Here is a 20,571-nt window from a genome sequence, read left to right on the forward strand (position 1 = left end):
GTAATGTAATATAATATGCATAAGATATAAAATTCACAAAATGTTTGCTATGTAAAATAATATACATTTCTGCCCTAAAAGATTTTTAAAAAACTACTTTAAAAATATATAGCTATGATTATCTTAAAAGACTTTTAAGTTTTAAAATACATTTGATAGAATACATCTCATTAAGACCTGGATAGAGACATGCACACATAGGTAGTTGCCAAAACAGTTCCATATTTTCAAGTAACAATAGTATTGGGCCACCTCTAGCATCCGAGGTTACACATTCTATAGCTCTAAACATAAAAATCATGATTAGGAAAAGAGTGAGTATGTCTAGCTAAGGCATTGTCTAATTTGTTGTTTCTAATGCTATACAAATGTTCATATACTTTACTAAGTAGGGCTGTCCCAGTAGGAGCGATGTATGAGTTTTGCATCATTAGTTTAACTGTTTTAGTTTGTTTAAATTACATGGTTTTTGAGTATGTACACAATTAAAGTCAGAAACTCATTTATAGGTATGGTTTCTGACTTTTATACTTTTTGTATAGTATATTAAGTATTTTATAAGTTTTTAGAATGTGTGTAGAATATTTATAGATATATAATTTATGACTTAAATTAATAAATATGTTAGTAGGTTTTAATTAACTTAACTAGAAGTAGTTATAATTCATGGTATGTGTGTTTAAGGCATTTTGGTTTAGGCTGTGAGGGTGTGTATATGCATTGGTTGGTGTTGAACTGTTTTGAATATTTAATTGCATCTGAAGAAGTCTAGATATCCAGACTTAAAAGCTTTATGGAATAAAAAGTTTGCATTATTAGCTTGCAAGTTCGTGGATTTATTCTTTTTATGGAGCATCTATAGATAGTAGACCAAGCGCTTTCATCTCTAAAATCATAAAAACTGGTTTTAGAAATGAAAGCATTTACTCTGTTACATATATATGTTTGGTTCTGAGCATTTTTTTTTCTTTGCTGTTGTTGTTTTATTAGTTTGAAACATACCTCATGTCCCTTGCCATTAGCAAAGGTACTGCTTGTTGGAGGGACTTCTTGTCCATATACATACTGCATTTTCTGCATAGTGCATAACTGCAGTGAGGAGGAAATCTTTTAAGCTCTAGTGTATATAGTGGTTGTACAATTTTATACCACTGTTTACACCTTCAGCATTATATAGAGATTGTTTTTATAGTGAATGTAGCCTTAATGCTATTTCTGTTTCTTTTTATCCATTAGGCTTACGAACTATTGGTGTGATCACAAAGTTGGATCTTATGGATGAAGGAACTGATGCCAGAGATGTATTGGAAAACAAATTGCTACCTTTAAGGAGAGGTAATTGCTGTATTGGAAGTAACTGTTAAACTTCAGTAAAAATGGGAATGAAATCCATGTAGCAACAATTTTGATATTGCTGTCATTTGAACCTGAATGGCTTCCTGCCTGGGTGCCGAAAAGTTTAATGGAGGCAACTTTGATTCATAGCCCTATAGCATAATCCTCGTTCAGTTTTCTTGGTTTATTTTATTTTTTTCTTTCTTTTGCTTATATCCCTCCCCCATCCTCCACAGGGCTTGATCAGTAAGTAGCACATTTGTTTCTCTAAAGGTGAAAGACAGGCATTCCCTAGACTGGACAAGAGTCCTGAAAGTCAATTCATTCCCAGTTGGGGAAGCCTTATCAGTGCATCCAGTCCCCTGTGAGATGAGAGTTGGGAATTACAAAGCGAGACCGATGCTGATTCTAAAGAAGGCCCTACCTCCACGTAGGTGGTTTGAAGGTGGGTATTCCAGACGTCTAATTCCAACTTAGCATTGTGCTACCCTGCCTTGCTCTCCCAGCTGCAAGCTTCTACCCATTAATAGACATTGTAAACATGGTGGACCTAGCCTCCCCCCCCCCTTCCACTGATGAGCGAGCTGGCACGGGCAGCTAAAGCTCGGCCACTAAACCTCATCCTCTCCTGCCTACTCCCTCCAGTGCCTGAATTTTTAGTCAAACAAATCACTTGAGTTGTAATCATGGCTTCATCCCTTTACACCATGAGACTGGGACTGTCTCCTGTGTGCTTTCATGAAAGTACTGGTTATTAGTATAAAATGCTGTGGTGTGGTGGGTGCACTTGAACTCTTCTTGATTTGTAATGTTTAACACCTGCAGTAGTAACTGATAGTCCAGCTAATGGACATCCTAATGTAGCAGATGTAGCCGTCAAACACCCCTAAGTTGAAAAGTACCAGTGTGGCTTGTCTCAAAAGTCTTAACAGATTGCCTGATCTTGAGGCTTTCCTGCAACTTGAATTTGTACATGTCTGTATAGTTACTGAGATTTTTGTGCCTGCCATGCATTCAGGCATAACAGAAACAGTGTTTGCATTCTTGTATTTGACAAGGACCACATTACCTCTAGATAGATTCCTAGAGACCCACAAAACAGTCATTTAACTTAGTCAACTTAGTCTGCTACGGGACAACTTCCTGTTGACCATATAAAATTTCTAAATGTATTTGAGAAATTATTTATTGACAAGCTTTGATACTTGGGGATTTCAACTACTCTTCAGTAATCTGGTGCACCTTTATCTCTAAATTCAGGTTATGCCCAGGTATTTTTAGACTTAAGTTAAAACTCCCTGGAACATGTAGATGTTCTTTGTGTTTCATTGTTGCAGTCATTACATTTGGGTTATCTGCTTGCAGTTAACCCTCAGTCGGCCTGATTAACTAAGTCTTGGGTTCTGCGTCAGTTGCTGTCCCTTCTTCCATGATGTCAGGTCGTCAGGGGTATAAAACATGCAGCCGATGCCATTACATCAGTCTTTCTTGCCGTGCGGTGTCCAAAGTAGAATCAGTTTCATAACCGAAGTCTTAAACTAAAGCTAAGTACCCCATTGGGGAAACGTTTTCTTGCTCCTTACCGACGTCAGTAAAAGTTAATAATCGCATTACTTGTGGAAAGCAAATACCTCATAAAGATTTTCATTTGTACTGTATTCCTTGCCTAGGGCCCTGACCTTGACATACCTTGCTGTCGGTTTTGTGCTTTATTTAATCAGCGCACTATCCGTCGGTAAATTTTCGCCTCTAAATATTTCAGTTCTCGGTTTAATTATCCAGAACTGTCGTCGGTTAGCCATCCGACTACCGGGATTCCGAAAAAACACAAAAATAAAGACAGAGGCCGCCGAGGTCCAAAACTGCCGATGACACTTCTCCTAAGCCAGTCGCCAGTTTGCCGGTACTCAGTGAGGTGCTTTTGCAGCCCCTGATACCTGCTACTTCTGATTCGCAGGCCTCTACTGAGACCCTTTCGGAGTCCGTACTGAGACCCATTCAGAGTCCGTTATGCCGCGAGATGCTTCAACTATGGAACCCGCGGATGTCTCTACCTTGGGTGGGTCCAGAACCACTGTGCAGGTCACCGGCTTCTGAGGGTGTATTCAGGCCTACGGACTTGCATATTAAACCAACGCCTACTTCTTCACTTAGGCCTAAATCATGAACCATGACTAAAAAATGACACCCAGGCCACATGCTCAGGCCTCTATGTCTAAAAAAACAAATGATAAGAATGGCTGAAGATCTAATAATTCTAATCAGGGGTAGCCAACCACCCCCTCTCTGAGGCCTAGAACTGAAGTTCTTTATGAATCTTCTGGATTTGCTCTGATCTACTTATGAGGATTCTGATGCCGAGGATTCTATTCCCTCTGCTTCCCCTCCAGCAGATTTTTCTTTTTGTGAAACCTTACATACTAAGGGAGCATTTCCACTGGGAAAGCCAGCAATTTTCTGATTCAAAAACGAGGCTCAGGGATTTCTTACTCCTGCCTCAGCATAGGCCTTTAGTTTTCCTCCTGTACTAGACATTGTTGAATGATGCTTTTTCGGAATCTAGTTTGGCCCCTGATTCCTTGCCTCCTGCTCCTAGAAAACCTGACCGATACTACAGGGTCCCCCGAGTCCTACAAGTTCCTTTTCAAAAAATCCTATTGCAGATTCAGAGACTATTTCACAGGGGCCCAAGGGCATTAAGGCTTCTACTGCTAAAAATCCTACCCCCTCTGATAGTGACTCCAGGGCACTGGATAGATGGGGCAAGAAGGCTTACACTTCTGCAACCTTGGCCATTAGGACTTTAAACTGCCAGTTTCATATGTTAAAGTATCAGCAGCATCTTATTAGATTGCTTAAACAGAAAATTATGTTGATTCCTGACTGTGTGGAAAATAAAGAATTACAGGATTTACTGCATTCTGCTGAACAGGTTGGAAAACATATTGCAATGTGGTTTTGATTCTTTAGAGGCCTCTTGCAGGGCTGCTGTTACTGGGTCTGAGCTCAGAAGACATGCTTGGCTTAAGGAGCAATCTTTACCTGATCATGTTAAAGCTAAATTGTTGGATGCTTCCTTAAATCAGGACTGCCTGTTTGGCAACAAGACTGAGGAAGTTTTTAAAAAGATGGAAGATGAAGCTAAATCTATGCAAACTGTTAAAGATTTCTTACAAGTTCAGCCTCCTAGATTTAGTAGGCACTGGCCCTTTAAATATTGGTCCTTTCCAGCCCCTTCCAGGTCTTCTCAAGCCAAACCCAGACACAGCAGAAACCCCAAGTTTCAGTCCCAGGGGACACACAGGACTAAGCAGTGGGGGGCCTCCACTTCCAAATCTGGGAGTAATAAGACCTCCCCCCTATAGAAAACTGTCACAATGACTTTCTTTTAAAATTTCCAAGCACTTATCAACTGACTGCCCCTTTGGGGGAAAGATTGCTCTTCATGCAAAGAACTGGGAGCTCATTACCCAGGACAAATGGGTTTTAAATATAGTGTCCCAGGGATACAGATTTCACTTCCACATGTTGCCAACACCAAACGGGTGGCCGGACCTACCCCCAAATCAGTGGGCAGAGGCCCAAAACCAAGTACTTTCTCTCTTACGCATGGAGGCTATTCATTTGGTACCAGAAGAGGAAAAGGGACAAGGTTTCTACTCAAGACTTTTCCTGGTACCCAGAAGAGACCATTCATGGTGTCCTATCCTGGACCTGTCTACTCTAAACACCTTTTTAGAGATTCCAAAATTCAAGATGCTGACTCTTCACCAGTTGCTTCCTATGCTAGGTAAAAATGCCTGGTTGGCAACAGTAGATTTAAAAGAAGCATACCTGCACATCCCAGTCAGGGAATCTTGCAGAAGTTACCTTCACTTCAAAGCAGGCTACACACACTATCAATTCTTTGTAGTGCCCTTTGGCTTATCTACTTCGCCCAGGGTATGCACAAAATGCCTAGCTCCAGTTATTGCATTTTGCAGGCAAAGAAATATTCAAATATACCCATACTTCGACAATTGTCTAATTCAGGCAGAAAGCCAGGACTTACTTTTGAATCATCTGGCCTTTGTACAAAGGGTTCTAACCTGTCTGGGGTACACCATAAATGAAAAGAAATCTGACCTGGTACCCTGTCAACAAATTATATTCCTGGGAGCAAGCTTGAATACAACTTCCCAGATGGCTTACCTCACGCCAGAGAAACAAGTTCATTTGACAACTTACTTTAAACAAATGGCCACAAAAACCCTGCTATCTGCAAGACAAATACTGCAAGCCTTGGGGTTCATGGCCTCCTGCATTCTTCCATTATTCCATACGCAAGACTGCATATGAGGAAACTACAGTGGTATGTAAAAAGCCTATGGTGTCAACATTCCCAGGATCTAGAAGCATTGGTATCTATCATACCTTGCCTATGCCTAGAGTTCCTTTGGTGGGCAGCAGCCTGCCACCAAAACAAGGGACTACCTTTCACACCACCCCCTGCTGCCAAACCCTAACAACAGACTCATCAGACTTTGCATGGCGTGCTCACCTGGCAGGGAAGTGCATTCAGGGCAAATGGAACCCAAGTCAAATGCACGTGCATATCAATCAAACAGAAATGTTAGCTGTACAGAATGCTCTGACAGCCTTCAAGGACCACATTCTTCCAGGACAACTAATGGTAAAGACGGACAACACCACTGTTATGTGGTACATAAACAAGCAGGGGGGTACACATTCTTACCCCCTCTGCAGACTAGCCATAGCATTGTGGAACACAGCCTTGAGCTACCAAGTTCACCTACAAGCTCAGTTCCTGCCAGGAAAATTAAATACACTGGCAGACGGACTAAGCAGAAACCTGATGGATCCACACGAGTGGAAATTGGAACCAAGGATTTTCAACATGTTGACAAGCAAATGGGGGAGCCCAGATATAGACCTATTTGCCTCTCCCCAGAACTACCAATTGGACAAATTTTGCACAAGGACTTCCCACAAGCAAGCCTGGAAAGTGGATGCTCTGTCCTTCAGCTGGAAAAACCTATCAGTTTATGCCTTCCCCCTCTGCCTCTGCTCTCCAAAGTACTACTAAAAGTCAAACAGGACAAACCAAGGATGATTTTGATTGCTCCAGTCTGGCCAAGCCAACACTGGTACCCCCTCCTGTGCACTGTGTCATGGTTACCCCCATGGCACCTGCCTCAGACTCCTTCCCTGTTGTCCCAGCAGGAGAACCAAATTCTGCACCCTCAGCTTCTAACACTGAACCTTTCAGCCTGGCTAATTACCTAATCTCTCCTTTACCATCCCTCAGTAAACCTGTGATGGATATCATTTTAGAGGCAAGGAGGCCTAGTACTAGAAAATCTTATGCTGAAAAACGAAAAGATTCTGTGCCTGGAACTAATCTCAAGGGATGAGCAAAGCAGCGCCCAATTTACCTCAGATTTTACAATACTTAACTGAGATGCTTCACAAGGGCCTGTCTTTTTCCTCCATTAAAATCCACGCCTCAGCCATTTCAGCTCATTATAACACAGAACCTCCCCTCTTCTCTCATCCACTGCTCAAGCAGTTCCTCAGAGGTGCCAAAAATTTGAGACCACCCAGGAGAGCTCCAACCCCTGCCTGGGACCTTAACTTTGTTTTGGAGAAACTCACTCTACCTCCTTTCGAGCCAGCTGCTACTGCGGACTTAAAATTTATTTCTTGGAAAACAGCTTTTCTTTTAGCAATCACTTCAGCTAGAAGGGTATCTGAATTACAGGCCCTTATGGCAGTGGAGCCTTTCATCATCTTTCATGCGGACAAGGTGTCCCTCAGTACCAATCCATCCTTCATGCCCAAGGTGGTATCCAGTGTGGCTCTTAATCAGTCCATTAATTTGCCAACCTTCTTTCCCAATCCGCAGAACAAAGGGGAATGGATACTGCATTCATTAGATGTGCACAGACAACTTTGATTCTACTTGGACAGGACTAAACCTCAAAGGAAATCTGAACAACTGCTGGTGGCATTTGCTGCAAGGGCAGAGGGGAAGGCTATTTCAAAGCAAACCATTTCTAAATGGATAGGCTATTGCATTAATTTCTGCTATAAGCAGCATGGAAAACCTATTCCCCAGGGTATCAGACCTCACTCCACCAGGACTGCATCTATTTCTACAGCCTTTCTCTGAGGCGTCCCTACCAGGGACATCCTAGAAGCTGCTACCTGGAGTTCTGTACATACTTTCACCAAGCATTATCATTTGCCAATTTTCTCTAAATCCAGAGCTGGCTTTGCCACTGCAGTCTTGCAGGGTCTTATAGCTGGTCCTAATACTGTTTAAATTCCCCCTCCCAATCATAGCTTTGGGAATCTACCCAAATGTAATGACTGCAACAGGGAAACACGAAAAACATAGTACAGTTGTGTGCACTTACCATAAATGTAGATGTTCGAGTGTATTCACTGTTGCAGTCCTGTTACACTCCCTCTTTCCAGCCCCCTAACTTCTTTTGGTTATACCTCTACTTTCCCTTACTGTGCTTAAAAGCTTTTCAGTGGATTTGCTTTTTTGTTTGAGGTATATCATTGTACTTTTATATTTAATTGCTTCCCATTAGGGGGGCAGCTGACATCTGGGGCAAGAAAAACTGATGTAATGGCGTTGGCTGCATGTTTTATACCCCTGACGACCTGACGTCATGGAAGAAGAGTCAGCAACAGATGCAGGACCCAAGACTTTTGTTAATCAGGCCAACTGACGTCTACCTGCAAGCAGATGACCCAAATGTAATGACTGCAACAGTGAATACACTCTAACATCTGCATTTATGGTAAGTGTATACAACTGCACTTTAACAAACCAGGCAGAGGACATAATATTTTTAACCTAGTCCTAACTAATATAGCATGTACCATCCCTCTAGTATCTTCATCTCTGATTAAGTCTAACCATAAGCTTGTAACCCCCTCTCTCAAAATCTTTTAAATCCATGAAGTTATTTCTGAGTTTAAGGATATCCGATTCATAGATTTTTACTAGGGTAACTACCCAGGGGTCCTTTCTAAGCCTAGCTAAGTTTTCCCAAAAGAACAAGTAAGGATATCCTGTATCCCAAGTAGGACATTAATGGCCAGGCATTTATAAGCAACCTCTATCCATAAGGTACATGGATGTCAGGCCTGGTGTAAATTTACTGTTCCCCATTCACTGGTCTGGGTTGCACTTAAGCTGTATAATAGATGAGCTCAGCTCCACATGGATGGGGATCCTGATGTTCATCGCGTTACCCTGCTGCAGTCATCACACTTGGGTTATCCTGTCGTCAGGCGGTCCCGCAGTCGGCCGGATTTCCAAAGTCTTGGTCTGACATCGGTTGCTGTCGCCTCATGCCTGACGTCAGTGCGCCAGGGGTACATATATTGCAACCGACGCCATTTTCTTCAGACTTTCTTGCCGCGCGGTGCCCGAAGCAGAAGCAGTTCGCAAGTGCCGGTCGGCCAACTCCTGAGATTTTCGAATTCGAATTTCAGACCGAAGTCTTCTATAAAGCTAAGTACCCCGTTGGGGAAACTTTTCTTGCCTCAGACCGATGTCAGAAAAAGTTAACAATTGTATTTCTTGTGGGAAGCAAATACCTCATAAGGATTTTCATTCTTATTGCATACCTTGCCTAGGCCCTGATCACAACGTCACTTCTTGTCGTTTTTGTGCTAGATTTAATAGACGTACTATTAAAAGATGATGTGATTTCGCACAACACTTTTTTGGCAGAAAGTTTAATTATAACATGCCGTCTGAGCTACCGACTACCGGCGTGCACAAAAAGCGCAGGGATAAGGATCGACAGCCCAGGCCTAAGCCCGATTCCGAGGCCTCTGTTGATCCGGTCTCCGGTTCTCCGGTTATCAGTGAGGCTCCGACGCAGCCTCTGACTACCGCAGTTCAGGAACCTGAGACCGCTACGGATATTTTGATGGAATGTACTAGGCCGACGCAGCCTTTTACTTCAGGCCCCGGATGAGCTCAGCTCCACATGGATGGGGATCCTGTTCCATAGGAGAGGCAGTGTTTGGGTTGCATATCTGTCTGTCCAGCAGGTTCTGTTTAAGTCACAGACAAAATTCAAGGCCCTAGACTTTGTATTTATGGTACTGCTTGACTTACAAATATGCAGGAGATTCATAATTATGTGGTTTGTGAATGCCTTGTAAGTCAGGCATAGATGTCTTCTCAGCAATCTGTAGGAGACTGAGTAGAGAGAAAGGGCTTCAAGGTGCTCTGCGTAAAACAGGTTTGTTATTCCTTGTATCCGTTTTGTAAGGAACCTCTGAGGTCTCTCTAGTTGCTGTGCATGTGCCTGGTCATGTACATACTGGAGGGACATTGTACTCTGGTTTACTAAGAGTAGCATACCATGGGATAAAGACCTCTTTGGACCTAGATGCCATGCCCTTATAAGTTGCTCAACATAAAATGATTTCCTCACCACTGTGGCCACATGGTGGTCAAAGATAAGGGTATTGTTTACTGCATACCCAGATCCCTGACCACTGGGTTGACTTTTTGTTATGTATTATCAACATGGTAATTAGCCAGGATGGCTGACTTCCCAAAGGGTAAAGTTATGCATTTCTTAGCATTGAGTTTAAGGCTATGGTTTTGGCACCATTTGTTAGTCGGAGATGGGCCTTCTTGAAGAATGCAAGTGTCTGCAGGGCAGTCTGTGATGACCCTCAGCTTGTAGTCATCTGCAAATTTAGTCAGCCATAAAACTTCAGCATTTGTTTCCATTTCAGAGAAATAAATGCCAAAAAGGAGCGGGCCCAGTACTGAGCCCTGGGGGACTCTGGTAGTGAAAGGCCTCTTAGTGAAGGTGGCCTCACCCATTTTGACCTCATTGGTCCTGTCAGTGATCCAGTTGGCTATCCAGTGGGTGATAAGAGTTTATACCCAAGTTAGTGAGCTTGTCTATAATGCCCAAGTGGGGTATTGTATCAAAAGCCTTGGCCAGATCAAGGTAAGCTTTGTGCACAGTCTTGCTTCGTCCACTGCTTTGGTGGCCCTCTCAAAAAAGGTCCACCAAATTTAATGGGTATGAAATTCCTACATTTATCATGTCCATGATTCGTTCCATGGCCTAACATATAAGGCTGGTCAGACTTATGGGTCTGTAGCTACCCGGATCACTAGTTGGACCTCCTTTGTACAGAGGAATGATTGACGCTGTCTTCCATTCCTTGGGCACAAAACCTGACTGTAGGTTCCAGTTGAAAAGTGATTTAGGTGAGCCGTAGAGGTCATGTTTCATACTATTTATTAAGCATCCTGAGATGTTATCTGGGCTCATCAATGCAGTGTTTTTGAACTTGGAAAGTGCATTTGATGACCTGTTTCCTAATAGTGGTTGGGGGAGAGTGTGGTATTTGGTATTTAGTGGTAATGAGGGGAGAAATTATAAATTAACCTGTCAGCCAAATGGTTGTCAGTGACCTCTAACTCTGTGTGAGTGATGCTATTTACAGTAAGTTCTTCTCATTGTTGCATATTTCACCTGAGGTTATGGACATAGCTGTAGAAACCTTTGTGGTTGTTCTTTGCCTGAGAAGCTATTTTTCTGCAAATTTAAACTTTGAATTATTAACCCTCTTAGCTGCCCGTTTAGATTGGTCAAGGTGCTTTTAGTGTGTAGGGCTTTGCTCCTTCTGCGCTTGGCCAAGATTTTTTTCTTTTGTTGTATAATCAATTGATACTGTGATTCCTTTTCTTTTGAGTTCATCTTATTTTTAATAGGAGTGGGCACAGCTTGTTGTATACAGATATCAATATGGCTGTACAGAGAATTTGTAAATACTTCACTATGTGCTATGATATTTTACTGGGTTTGAGGGTGCTTGGAATGTAGCCAAGGAATCACTTAGTAGAAAAGTTAGCCTTGGAATAAAGGTCCTAAAGGTTTTTGGTTTTGTTGGATCCCCGTATTTAATTTTTATTTCAAGCAATCCTGCCTGTCCTATGGAGCAGAATGTAATGGGAAGTTTAAAAACAAACTTTCTTGATGGCCCACCATCACAAGAGAGAAAACATTTTTTATTCATTTAATGGATCTAAAACTTTATCAAAAATATTGGTAAGTTTCAAGTAGCTGCTATCAGGGCCTTAAGGCAAATCATGAACTTAAATTTGTTTCTGAAGCCAAGGATAATTGTACGTCCTTCTGTAGTTGCATTAGGAAATTAGGAAGCAACACCCAAACAGTGTTCTCAACGTATCCTAAATTAATTGCACCATAAACTCAGGCCCAGTTCATATAACAAATATACTATTAGACAAATTTAATGCAAATTGTACCCTGAAATGACTTTTAATTCCCAAATCCTTATAGCTCCAAATATCACAAAGGAACACTTAACTGGAAGTGCTCTCCTGTACCAAAATTACCGCTTTTGTGTGTCCTGATAATTTACACGGATAACTATTAAGTAGTGCCATATGTCCCCCTGTGGACCCCCCCACCCAAATTGCTTAACCTCAGCTTTGTTATAGCATATATACTTGGCATACCTGGAAAGAGGAAGGAGGACACACAAAAGCGGTAATTTTGGTACAGGAGGACACTGACTTCTGTAAAGGGGAAGGGTCCCTCCAATATCCACCCAACATCTCTTTGAGATATTTTGGAAATACTGAAATGAAACAAAAGGGTGGCTGGTCATTTCAACCCCTTCTTCCGAGAAGTCGGTGTTTCTGCAGGCCTTTGGGAAGGGCCCATCTACCTCACGGGTAACCCCAATGGCAGACAAGCTCATTAATCTGATCAACTGTTGGGCATGGAAGGAGCCAGACACCATGGACCCTATTCCCAAGCGCACAGACAAATATCTTAGTCCCCCTAGTGATTGGCCATACTGGAGTAAAAGTGTCACGGTTCATGCCATTGTAGTGTCGGCAGCCACTAAGGAGGAGCTAGCTGAACAGAGCTCTACTGTTCATCCCCTGAATAGTCTGTGGCTTTGGACAGGCACGGGAAGCACATGCATGCCTTGGCTACTTTTACATTGATGGCATTAAATTATTTGGTACACTTCTTGCTTCTCCAGGTGGATTTGGCCAAGGAACTCACCAACACTCTGGCAGAGTCCTTGTCAGAGGAGGACCTCAAAAACGTATCTCCCCAATTGGCCACTATGTCATTGATGTCTAATTCCTTGATGAGGTTAATTTCTCACTCTGTGGAAGGAACCTCTCGAGTAGCCGCTTCAGGCATAGCCTTGCGGAGACATGCCTGGATGAGGCTTTGTGGGTTTGCAGACCCCTTTAAGGCATCATTCATAAATGGCCCCTTTTACGGTTCCTCCTTTTTTGGACCATCCGTTAAAGAAACCCTTAACCCACAGCAACCAAGAGAGAAAGATCTTATCTGCCATAGGGATTAAATTTTCTTCCCCCATCATATGGCAGGTGCTTCCCTAGAGGGAGCAGGGGTCCACATAACTAGGGCTGTAGAGAACCCTTCTTTGACCGACCCTACCAGCGCTCCTGAAGTGCTGTCCGACTGTCTTGCTCTGGAGACACTCGGGGGCAGACTGACAGTTCTATCTTTGACAAACGTTTGTTTTTACTGTTTCTGAGGAAATGTTCAGCATTTCTCTCAGAGATGCAGTGTCTGTGTGTGTCTGTGTGTGTCTGTGTGTGTCTGTGTGTGTCTGTGTGTGTCTGTGTGTGTCTGTGTGTGTCTGTGTGTGTCTGTGTGTGTCTGTGTGTGTCTGTGTGTGTCTGTGTGTGTCTGTGTGTGTCTGTGTGTGTCTGTGTGTCTGTGTGTGTCTGTGTGTGTCTGTTTGCTCGCGTGTGCAGTTGGATACTAAAGGCCAGTTTTTACTGTTGATACTTGATTTGTTTTCATCTTTTGATTGGAAAATGTTGCAGAACTTGGATTTTTTTCAGCACTTGTGAATTTTCTACTATATGTATCTTACTCAATTTGTTTTTAACATCAGATCATAGTTTTACAACAAATTAAGTTACTTGAATGTACTAGAGAGATTTTAGTCTCTCTTACTAGAAAATATAGTTTGAATTGTTATTAAACATGTCATATCATGGCAGTTTAATGTGAAGTGTGTGGAGTTAATTTTTAATACTGGATGTGAGAGTGTTCAATCTCGCCGTTTGTTCTTACACATGGGTGTCGGAGCCGATCCTCGGCTCCGAGTCGGCCGCTTAGCAAAGCTCTGCATCCAGAAGAAGCTCGAGACCAACCTATCTCCCACAATTCCCTCTGTCTTTACCTCAGATCTAGTTTGCCGCTGCAACTGATCGCATCGTTGAAGAGCTCTGAGCCAACTAACAGATAAGATATAGCTTTTTTCTAATAGGATTTTCTTCTAAATTCTTAGAAATTTTGGACTTGTATAGTGTGTGTGTATGGTCTGGTGGTTCCGTCTACTAATTTATAGTGTTTTATGGCATTTATAATTAGTTAGGATTCCTAAGGCCTACCCCACCTACTAAATACCAGATTTGACTTGGATATTAATACTACCTAATATCATCGCTTCTCGGCCCTTTGGCTAAGTTTAAGTGTAGTGATTACTTATATTTTGACTGTGTTTGACAAGTTTTCGACTCTGATTATGTCAGAAAAGGTTAAGTCAGGCTTTAAAAGATGTCAGTGTGGACAGAAGATGTCTGTCACCGACAACCATAGCTCCTGTGTCTACTGTCTTGGCCCTCTCCATCTTCAAGAGGACTGCTCCATATGTCATTCCTTTAGTGGAAGGGTCATGACAGATAGGCGCAGGAAGCTTATGGACAGAGGTCTTTTAAAGCCTGCCTTCCAGGAGGCTTTAGATAAGTCAGACCAGACTTCCAAATCCTCGAAGGAATCGAGGACTTCGGAGCCCAAGTCATCGGCTCCAAGTACTTCTTTTAAAGTTCGTTCACCGGTTCCACAGACCTCGGGACCGAGTATCGAGCTATTGTCTGTCACCGAGCCTCGGGTCTTGGAACCGGTGACGGAACTGCCACCTCCTGCTCTTTTGAGGTCAGCACCGTCCTCGATTCCTTCAACACGGTCTTCCAGGCCCCTCTCCGACACCGACGTAGATCGTGTGGTGCAGAAGCTGATGGACAACACGGCCCTGTCCAAACTCATTGCAGTCTCCTCTCAGTTGGTGTTGAGACTCGAAGGCCTTCCCTTGTCTCCATCTGGTCCTCCTCCGAGGCCTACTCAGCCCTCGGAGCCAGAAGACATTGATCTGCTGATAGTGGAGCCCTTGGTGCCGGAACCGTCTCTTTCTCGGTCAGCACCGTTGACCTCGACTCTGTCAGAACCACTACCGGACTCGCGGAGCCGACTTTCTATCCTTGGTTCCGGGACCAAGAGCCGAACCGATGTTTCGGTGCCGACTCTCCCTCTCGGCGCCTCGGCACGGATCACCTCGGCTCCGTCCTCGGGGTCGGTGCCCTTGGCTTCCGCGTCGGAGATTCCTCCGCGTTCTTCGGAACCGGGGGATTCCTCGGCTCTGGGTCCGGGGGCCTTCGACCTTATGAGGAAGGTATTGTCTTCCCAGACAACTACTTCAGCAGAAGCAACGTCTCCCTCCCTTAAAGGCCCGTTGTCCTCTTCTGCACCCACGGCTACTCAAAAGCGTCGAGCACCAGTGTCTCAGCCGCTCCCAGAGGGAGCCCCCTCTTCCTCCGAGGCTTCATCGGATGCCCCCCCCGATGACGTCCCGAGGAAAAGATTGTAAAAATTGTGCAAGAGGAGGCACTTGGATTCTCCACAAGAGTCCTTAACATCAGACACGGACTTAGATGAGTCAGAAGGGTCCCCAAAATCACCCTCTGAGGATGTCTCCTTCTCTGACATCCTGGAGATCCTAAAACAGAGAGGTGATTGGCAAGCCCTACCCCCTTCTGAGGATGTCAGTTTTGCTGAAGGCATTCGGTGCTCGCCCTTCTTCCTCCTGGGTCACTCCGCCCTTCGACGAGTTAATGGAATTAATTGCTCGAAGGGCATGGGAGACACCTGACACAGTGGAGCCAGTTACCAGAAAGCCTAATAAATATATTACGGCCCCTCAGGATAAGGGAGTTCCAGTGGACGCTATGGTGGTGGCAGCTGCCACGAAAAAGGAGATGTCCGAATCTTCCTTGTCTGTCCATCCTCCTAACAGAGATTCTAGGACCATGGACAGATATGGGAAGCGCATTTTCAGTTCAGCGACTTTTTCCATGCGATCGCTGAACTATTTGACACATTTCACACGCTTACAGAGGGATCTAGTCAAAGAGTTGGGAGATACCCTCCAGGGTACTACAGATGCTGCTGTCTCGGATAAGGTTACAGCACAGCTCAATACCCTTACATCTATTGTAAACTCGTCCATGAGGCTCATCTCGTATGCAGCCGAAGGATCGAGTAGGGCTGCAGCTTCAGCGATTGCTCTTCGTAGACAATCCTGGATGTGCCTATGCTCCTTTGCGGAAGCCTTCAAGGCTTCCTTTACTAACGCCCCCTTTGATGGTGCCACTCTTTTTGGCCCCAAAGTAAAGGAGACCCTGACCCGGTGTGAGCAAGAGGGAAAGACTCTGTCTGCTGTCGGAGTCCGTTTTTCCACCCCATCCAGACCGTACCCCAAAGGGCAACGAGGTGGGAAAGTAAACCCCAGGGTTCTTTCCTGAGCACACAGGGTGATGCCCCCTACAGAGGCAGAGGGGGGGGCAGAAGTGGAAGACGTCGCCCTGGCGGCAAAGGGGGTCCGCAGAACCAAGGCGACAGGGATACTATCCCTGGGAAGCCTTTGCTGCACTCCTGAGAGGAGGCCCGACTGTCCTGCTCTGGAGGCAGTCGGGGGTCGCTTAGCTTTATACCCTCAGGCCTGGCAAAGTCTTACTTCAGACAATTGGGTAAAAAGCATTATTACCAGAGGTTACAAAATCCCATTTCTACTTCCCCCCTTACCACAGAAAAGATTCCCAGATGTACCGCCCCATCTGCGAGAACCTGCAGCTATAGAAATTTCAAAGCCGCTAGAAAAGAGTCATCCAACCAGTCCCGGCGGACCAAAGAGGATCCGGAACTTACTCAAGGTTCTTTTTAGTTCCAGAAAAGACAGGGGACTGGAGGCCAATTCTGGACCTAAGCAATCTCAATACCTATGTGAAGAAAGAAAAGTTCCGGATGGTCACGCTTCAATCAATCCTTCCGTTCTTACAGAAGGACGATTGGATGTGCTCAATAGATCTCAAGGACGCATACTACCACATCAAAATGGCCAGAGCGTCCAGAGATCACCTGCGCTTCCGGCTGGGAGCCAGCCACTTTCAGTTTCGGGCCCTGCCCTTTGGTCTAACCTCAGCCCCCAGGGTTTTCACCAAATGCATGGCAGTGGTAGCGTCTCACTTGAGACGCCTAGGATTCCAGGTGTTTCCATATCTGGACGACTGGCTCCTCACTGCCACCACCGAGCGTCGACTGATACAGGCCAGGGACTACACACTCAGCCTTTGTGTTCACCTAGGGATTTCGATAAATTTAGAAAAATCTGCCTTACAGCCATCACAGCATATTTCATTTATAGGGGCAGATTTGGATACCCGTTCCTTGCTTCTAAGACTTCCCTCCGCAAGAATAACTTCCCTACAAAAACACATATCTCTTCTTCTGTTGTCCAAAAAATCCCCAGCCAAACTAGTTCTGAAAGTCTTGGGACTCATGTCAGCTTCCCTCATTGCAGTTCCCATGGGAAGACTACACATGAGAGTTCTCCAATGGCTGCTATTCGCACAATGGTCGTTCCAACAGTTACCGCTGACACACGAAATTCACATTACAAACACCTGCAAAGCACACCTATCTTGGTTGTTACAGAATCGCAATCTCATTGGCGGCCGACCATTTGTGTTACCCACACCAATAGCCACAGTGACCACGGACGCTTCCCTGATAGGGTGGGGGGGCATCTTTCAGGGACAGACAGTCCAAGGTGAATGGACCACTCTAGAGTACAACCTGCACATCAATGTCCTGGAGATGAGGGCAGTGTTTCTGGTGTTGCAACATTTTTCCTCCCTTCTACCTCTAGGGACTATTGCAGTTCAAACGGACAACATGTCCGTAGTTTGGTACATAAACAAACAAGGAGGGACCAAGTCTTACCAGTTGTGCAGAGAGGCCATGAGAATTTGGCAATGGGCAGAGTCCACAGGTCGCTTTCTGATAGCAACGCACATCCCGGGGTTATCCAACGTTATAGCGGACAGGTTGAGCAGAGCCATCCTGTTACCTCACGAGTGGTCCCTCAACCAGACAATAGCGGAAATGATATTCCGCAAGTGGGGCCAGCCTTGCTGCGATCTGTTTGTGTCTCCAATGAACGCCAAATGCAGAAGCTACTTTGCCCTGTTACCCCCTCCAGGGGATGTCCCCAGGGATGCTCTGATTCATGATTGGCCCCCGGGTCTCCTGTACGCTTTTCCTCCTATACCTCTGATACCGAGATTTCTCCAGAAAGCCAAGGATCTAGAAAGGACAGTAATTCTCATTGCCCCATTCTGGCCTCGTCAGATTTGGTTCCCCTTTCTTCAAGCACACCAAATACAGGAGCCCTGGGTTCTGGACCCGGTGCCAGACCTACTAACCCATTCGTCAGGAGCTCCCCACCCGTCGCTCCTGTCCCTCAGATTAGCAGCTTGGCTGCTCCACTTCCCTTCTTAGCCAGGTCTGATCTTCTTTCTCCGGCGGTTCAAGACATTCTGGTAGCCTCTCATAAGGCTTCCACTACAAAAATTTACACTAGTAAGTGTAAACGTTTTGTATACTGGGCTATTGCACAGCATTTAGATCCCTTAATAGCTCCACTAAACAAAGTTTTAGAGTTCCTAGCCATGCTGTTTCACCAGGGAGCCTCTACTGCCACCTTAAGGGTTCAGTTGGCTGCTATTTCCAACTTTCATGTAGGAGAGAATGGAGCACCTATTATGGCTCATAGGCTTTGTAAAGCCTTTTTGAAAGGATCCTTTCATCTTAGACCACCAGTCAGTTTTCCTACAGCTCCGTGGAATCTAAACCTCCTTTTATCCCAGCTAATGTTACCACCTTTTGAACCAGCTTCTTCCTGTTCCTTAAAGTTCTTGTCCTGGAAAACTCTCTTTCTGGTAGCTATCACTTCAGCCAGACGAGTGTCGGAACTTCAGGCTCTTTCCATTAAACAGACATATTTAATATTTCATCCGGACAGGATATCTTTACGCACCAACCCTTCGTTCCTCCCCAAGGTTTGTTCAGTTAACAACATTAATCAATCCATTGAGCTTCCCACATTTTTCAAAAATCATTCCAATAAGCTGGAGTATATGTTGCACAAGTTGGATGTTCATAGACAAGATTCTATCTAGATAGAACGAAAGGTCATAGGAAAGCAGACCAGCTCTTTATAGCCTTTGCGGACAACAAAAAGGGCATGGCAGTGACGAAGCGTACTCTCTCCAAATGGCTGACTGATTGTATTACCTTCGTTTATGCTGCTTCTAGTCAGACTTTGCCCAACAAACCAAAAGGACATTCTACTAGATCAGTTTCTACATCTTTGGCTCATGCGGCCCGCCTACCTTTGGACACTATTTGTGCGGCCGCCACTTGGTCTAAACCACATACGTTCATCACTCATTATAAAGTGGATAGAATTTCCAGGGACAGAGCAACCTTTGGTTCCACTGTGCTCAGGAACGTTCTTCCGTGAGTCTCTCGGGGTCATGGAGCTAGGGACGCTACCCATGTGTAAGAACAAATGGCGAGATTGAACACTCTCACATAAAGAAGTTATGTTCTTACCATAACGTTCCATGTGGAGTGTTCATCTCGCCTTTGTTCTTACATTCCCACCCTCCCACCCTCAGGTCAGGAAGAACGTCCAGTTTAGAGGTCTGGTCTCTATCTCCCGCTGCTGGTCTCTCTCTGTAGTGCTACTGGTTTGAGTTACGCTCCTTGTGTATATGTATGTATTGGATGTTTACATTATTGTTGCTGGATCTAGTGCTGTTTTGCAAACTAGATCTGAGGTAAAGACAGAGAGAATTGTGGGAGATAGGTTGGTCTCGAGCTTCTTCTGGATGCAGAGCTTTGCTTCATGGCCGACTTCGAGCCAAGGATCGGCTCCGACACCCATGTGTAAGAACAAAGGCGAGATGAACACTCCACATGGAACGTTATGGTAAGAACATAACTTCTTTTTTGGCACACTGGTTGCTGTAGTATTTGGATTTTGTGCATTATACATTTTTTATCTCCTTTCAGTTGTAAAAGAGTTCTGAGCACATTTCAAACTGCTTTTTGTGATAGGGCACTCTGACAAAGTTTAGTTGTTGGGGGGGATACTTATTACTAGAAGCATTAAGTGCTTATGGTGATGTATTATCCAGTACTGTCAATTTATTACCTGGCTAGTTTTCTCCTCCCTGACTTGATAGATCCTAACTGTGGTACCCTGCCATGAAATCCGATTGCACCTAAAAATAAAAAACAAAATAAAAATCTACCTCAGCCTGTGGATAGTGATTGTCAGGGCCATCACTTAGTGTGCAAACCACTTAAACTTTTGCCCAATTTCTCTGTAGTGTAGTTTTGCCAGCCACTATGTAATGGGGGTTAAACACATCCTCTAGAGCTGTTACAGTTTCTGAGGCAAGTTTGGGAGAACCAAACCCTTTAGGTGCAGGAGTAGTCCAGGGGAAGAGACCCCTTGCGAGACATTCCGTCCCCAGATATTTTATCTAGAAGTGAAGTTCACAAAAAAAGGAAAGTGAAGCTTCATCATACAGCTGTTAATCAGATTATAGCTGTTGATGAGGTTGATGCAGTTTTGTTGGGTAAGAGTGCTTTGTAGACAGGCAATTGTGATGGTTATGTTTCCATAGGTGGCTCTAGTGCTAGTTTGGCTAGAGATCTTTCAGTTTCAGAGAATGATGAGGAATCTGATGGGGACAGTGGTGATTTCATAGTTGACAAGAGTCCAGTCACATTAATTCTTTGGAAGGTGAACCTGAGCTTAAGTCCAAATAAGTGTTTATTTTTCGTCAGCTGATTCTTGACTTAGTGATGTTTTTGCTTGGCGCAGTTTGGAACAGTTAGAGCCAGGCAGGACATATGACCTTTTTATAGAAGACAAGCTGCTCTATTCTTTGGCTATCCCCTGCTCTCTTAATAGCCTTGGAAGATGTTTATGTAGCTTGCCTGGAAGACACTACTATCT

The 20,571-nt window shown here is 44.3% G+C and overlaps 1 protein-coding gene across 1 annotated transcript in view; it reads left to right on the top strand.

The window, feature by feature from the left end:
• DNM2 (dynamin 2) overlaps positions 1-20,571 on the top strand; it is a 1,995,561-nt gene that overhangs the window by 250,371 nt on the left and 1,724,619 nt on the right. Inside the window, exon 4 of the mRNA XM_044082335.1 lies at positions 1,237-1,335. Coding sequence (XP_043938270.1) covers positions 1,237-1,335 — 99 coding nt within the window. The remainder of the gene's footprint in view (positions 1-1,236; positions 1,336-20,571) is intronic.

This window comes from Protopterus annectens, chromosome 9.part0 (genome assembly GCF_019279795.1).
Source record: "Protopterus annectens isolate FY-2018-M chromosome 9.part0, PAN1.0, whole genome shotgun sequence".
Taxonomy (NCBI): domain Eukaryota; kingdom Metazoa; phylum Chordata; order Ceratodontiformes; family Protopteridae; genus Protopterus; species Protopterus annectens.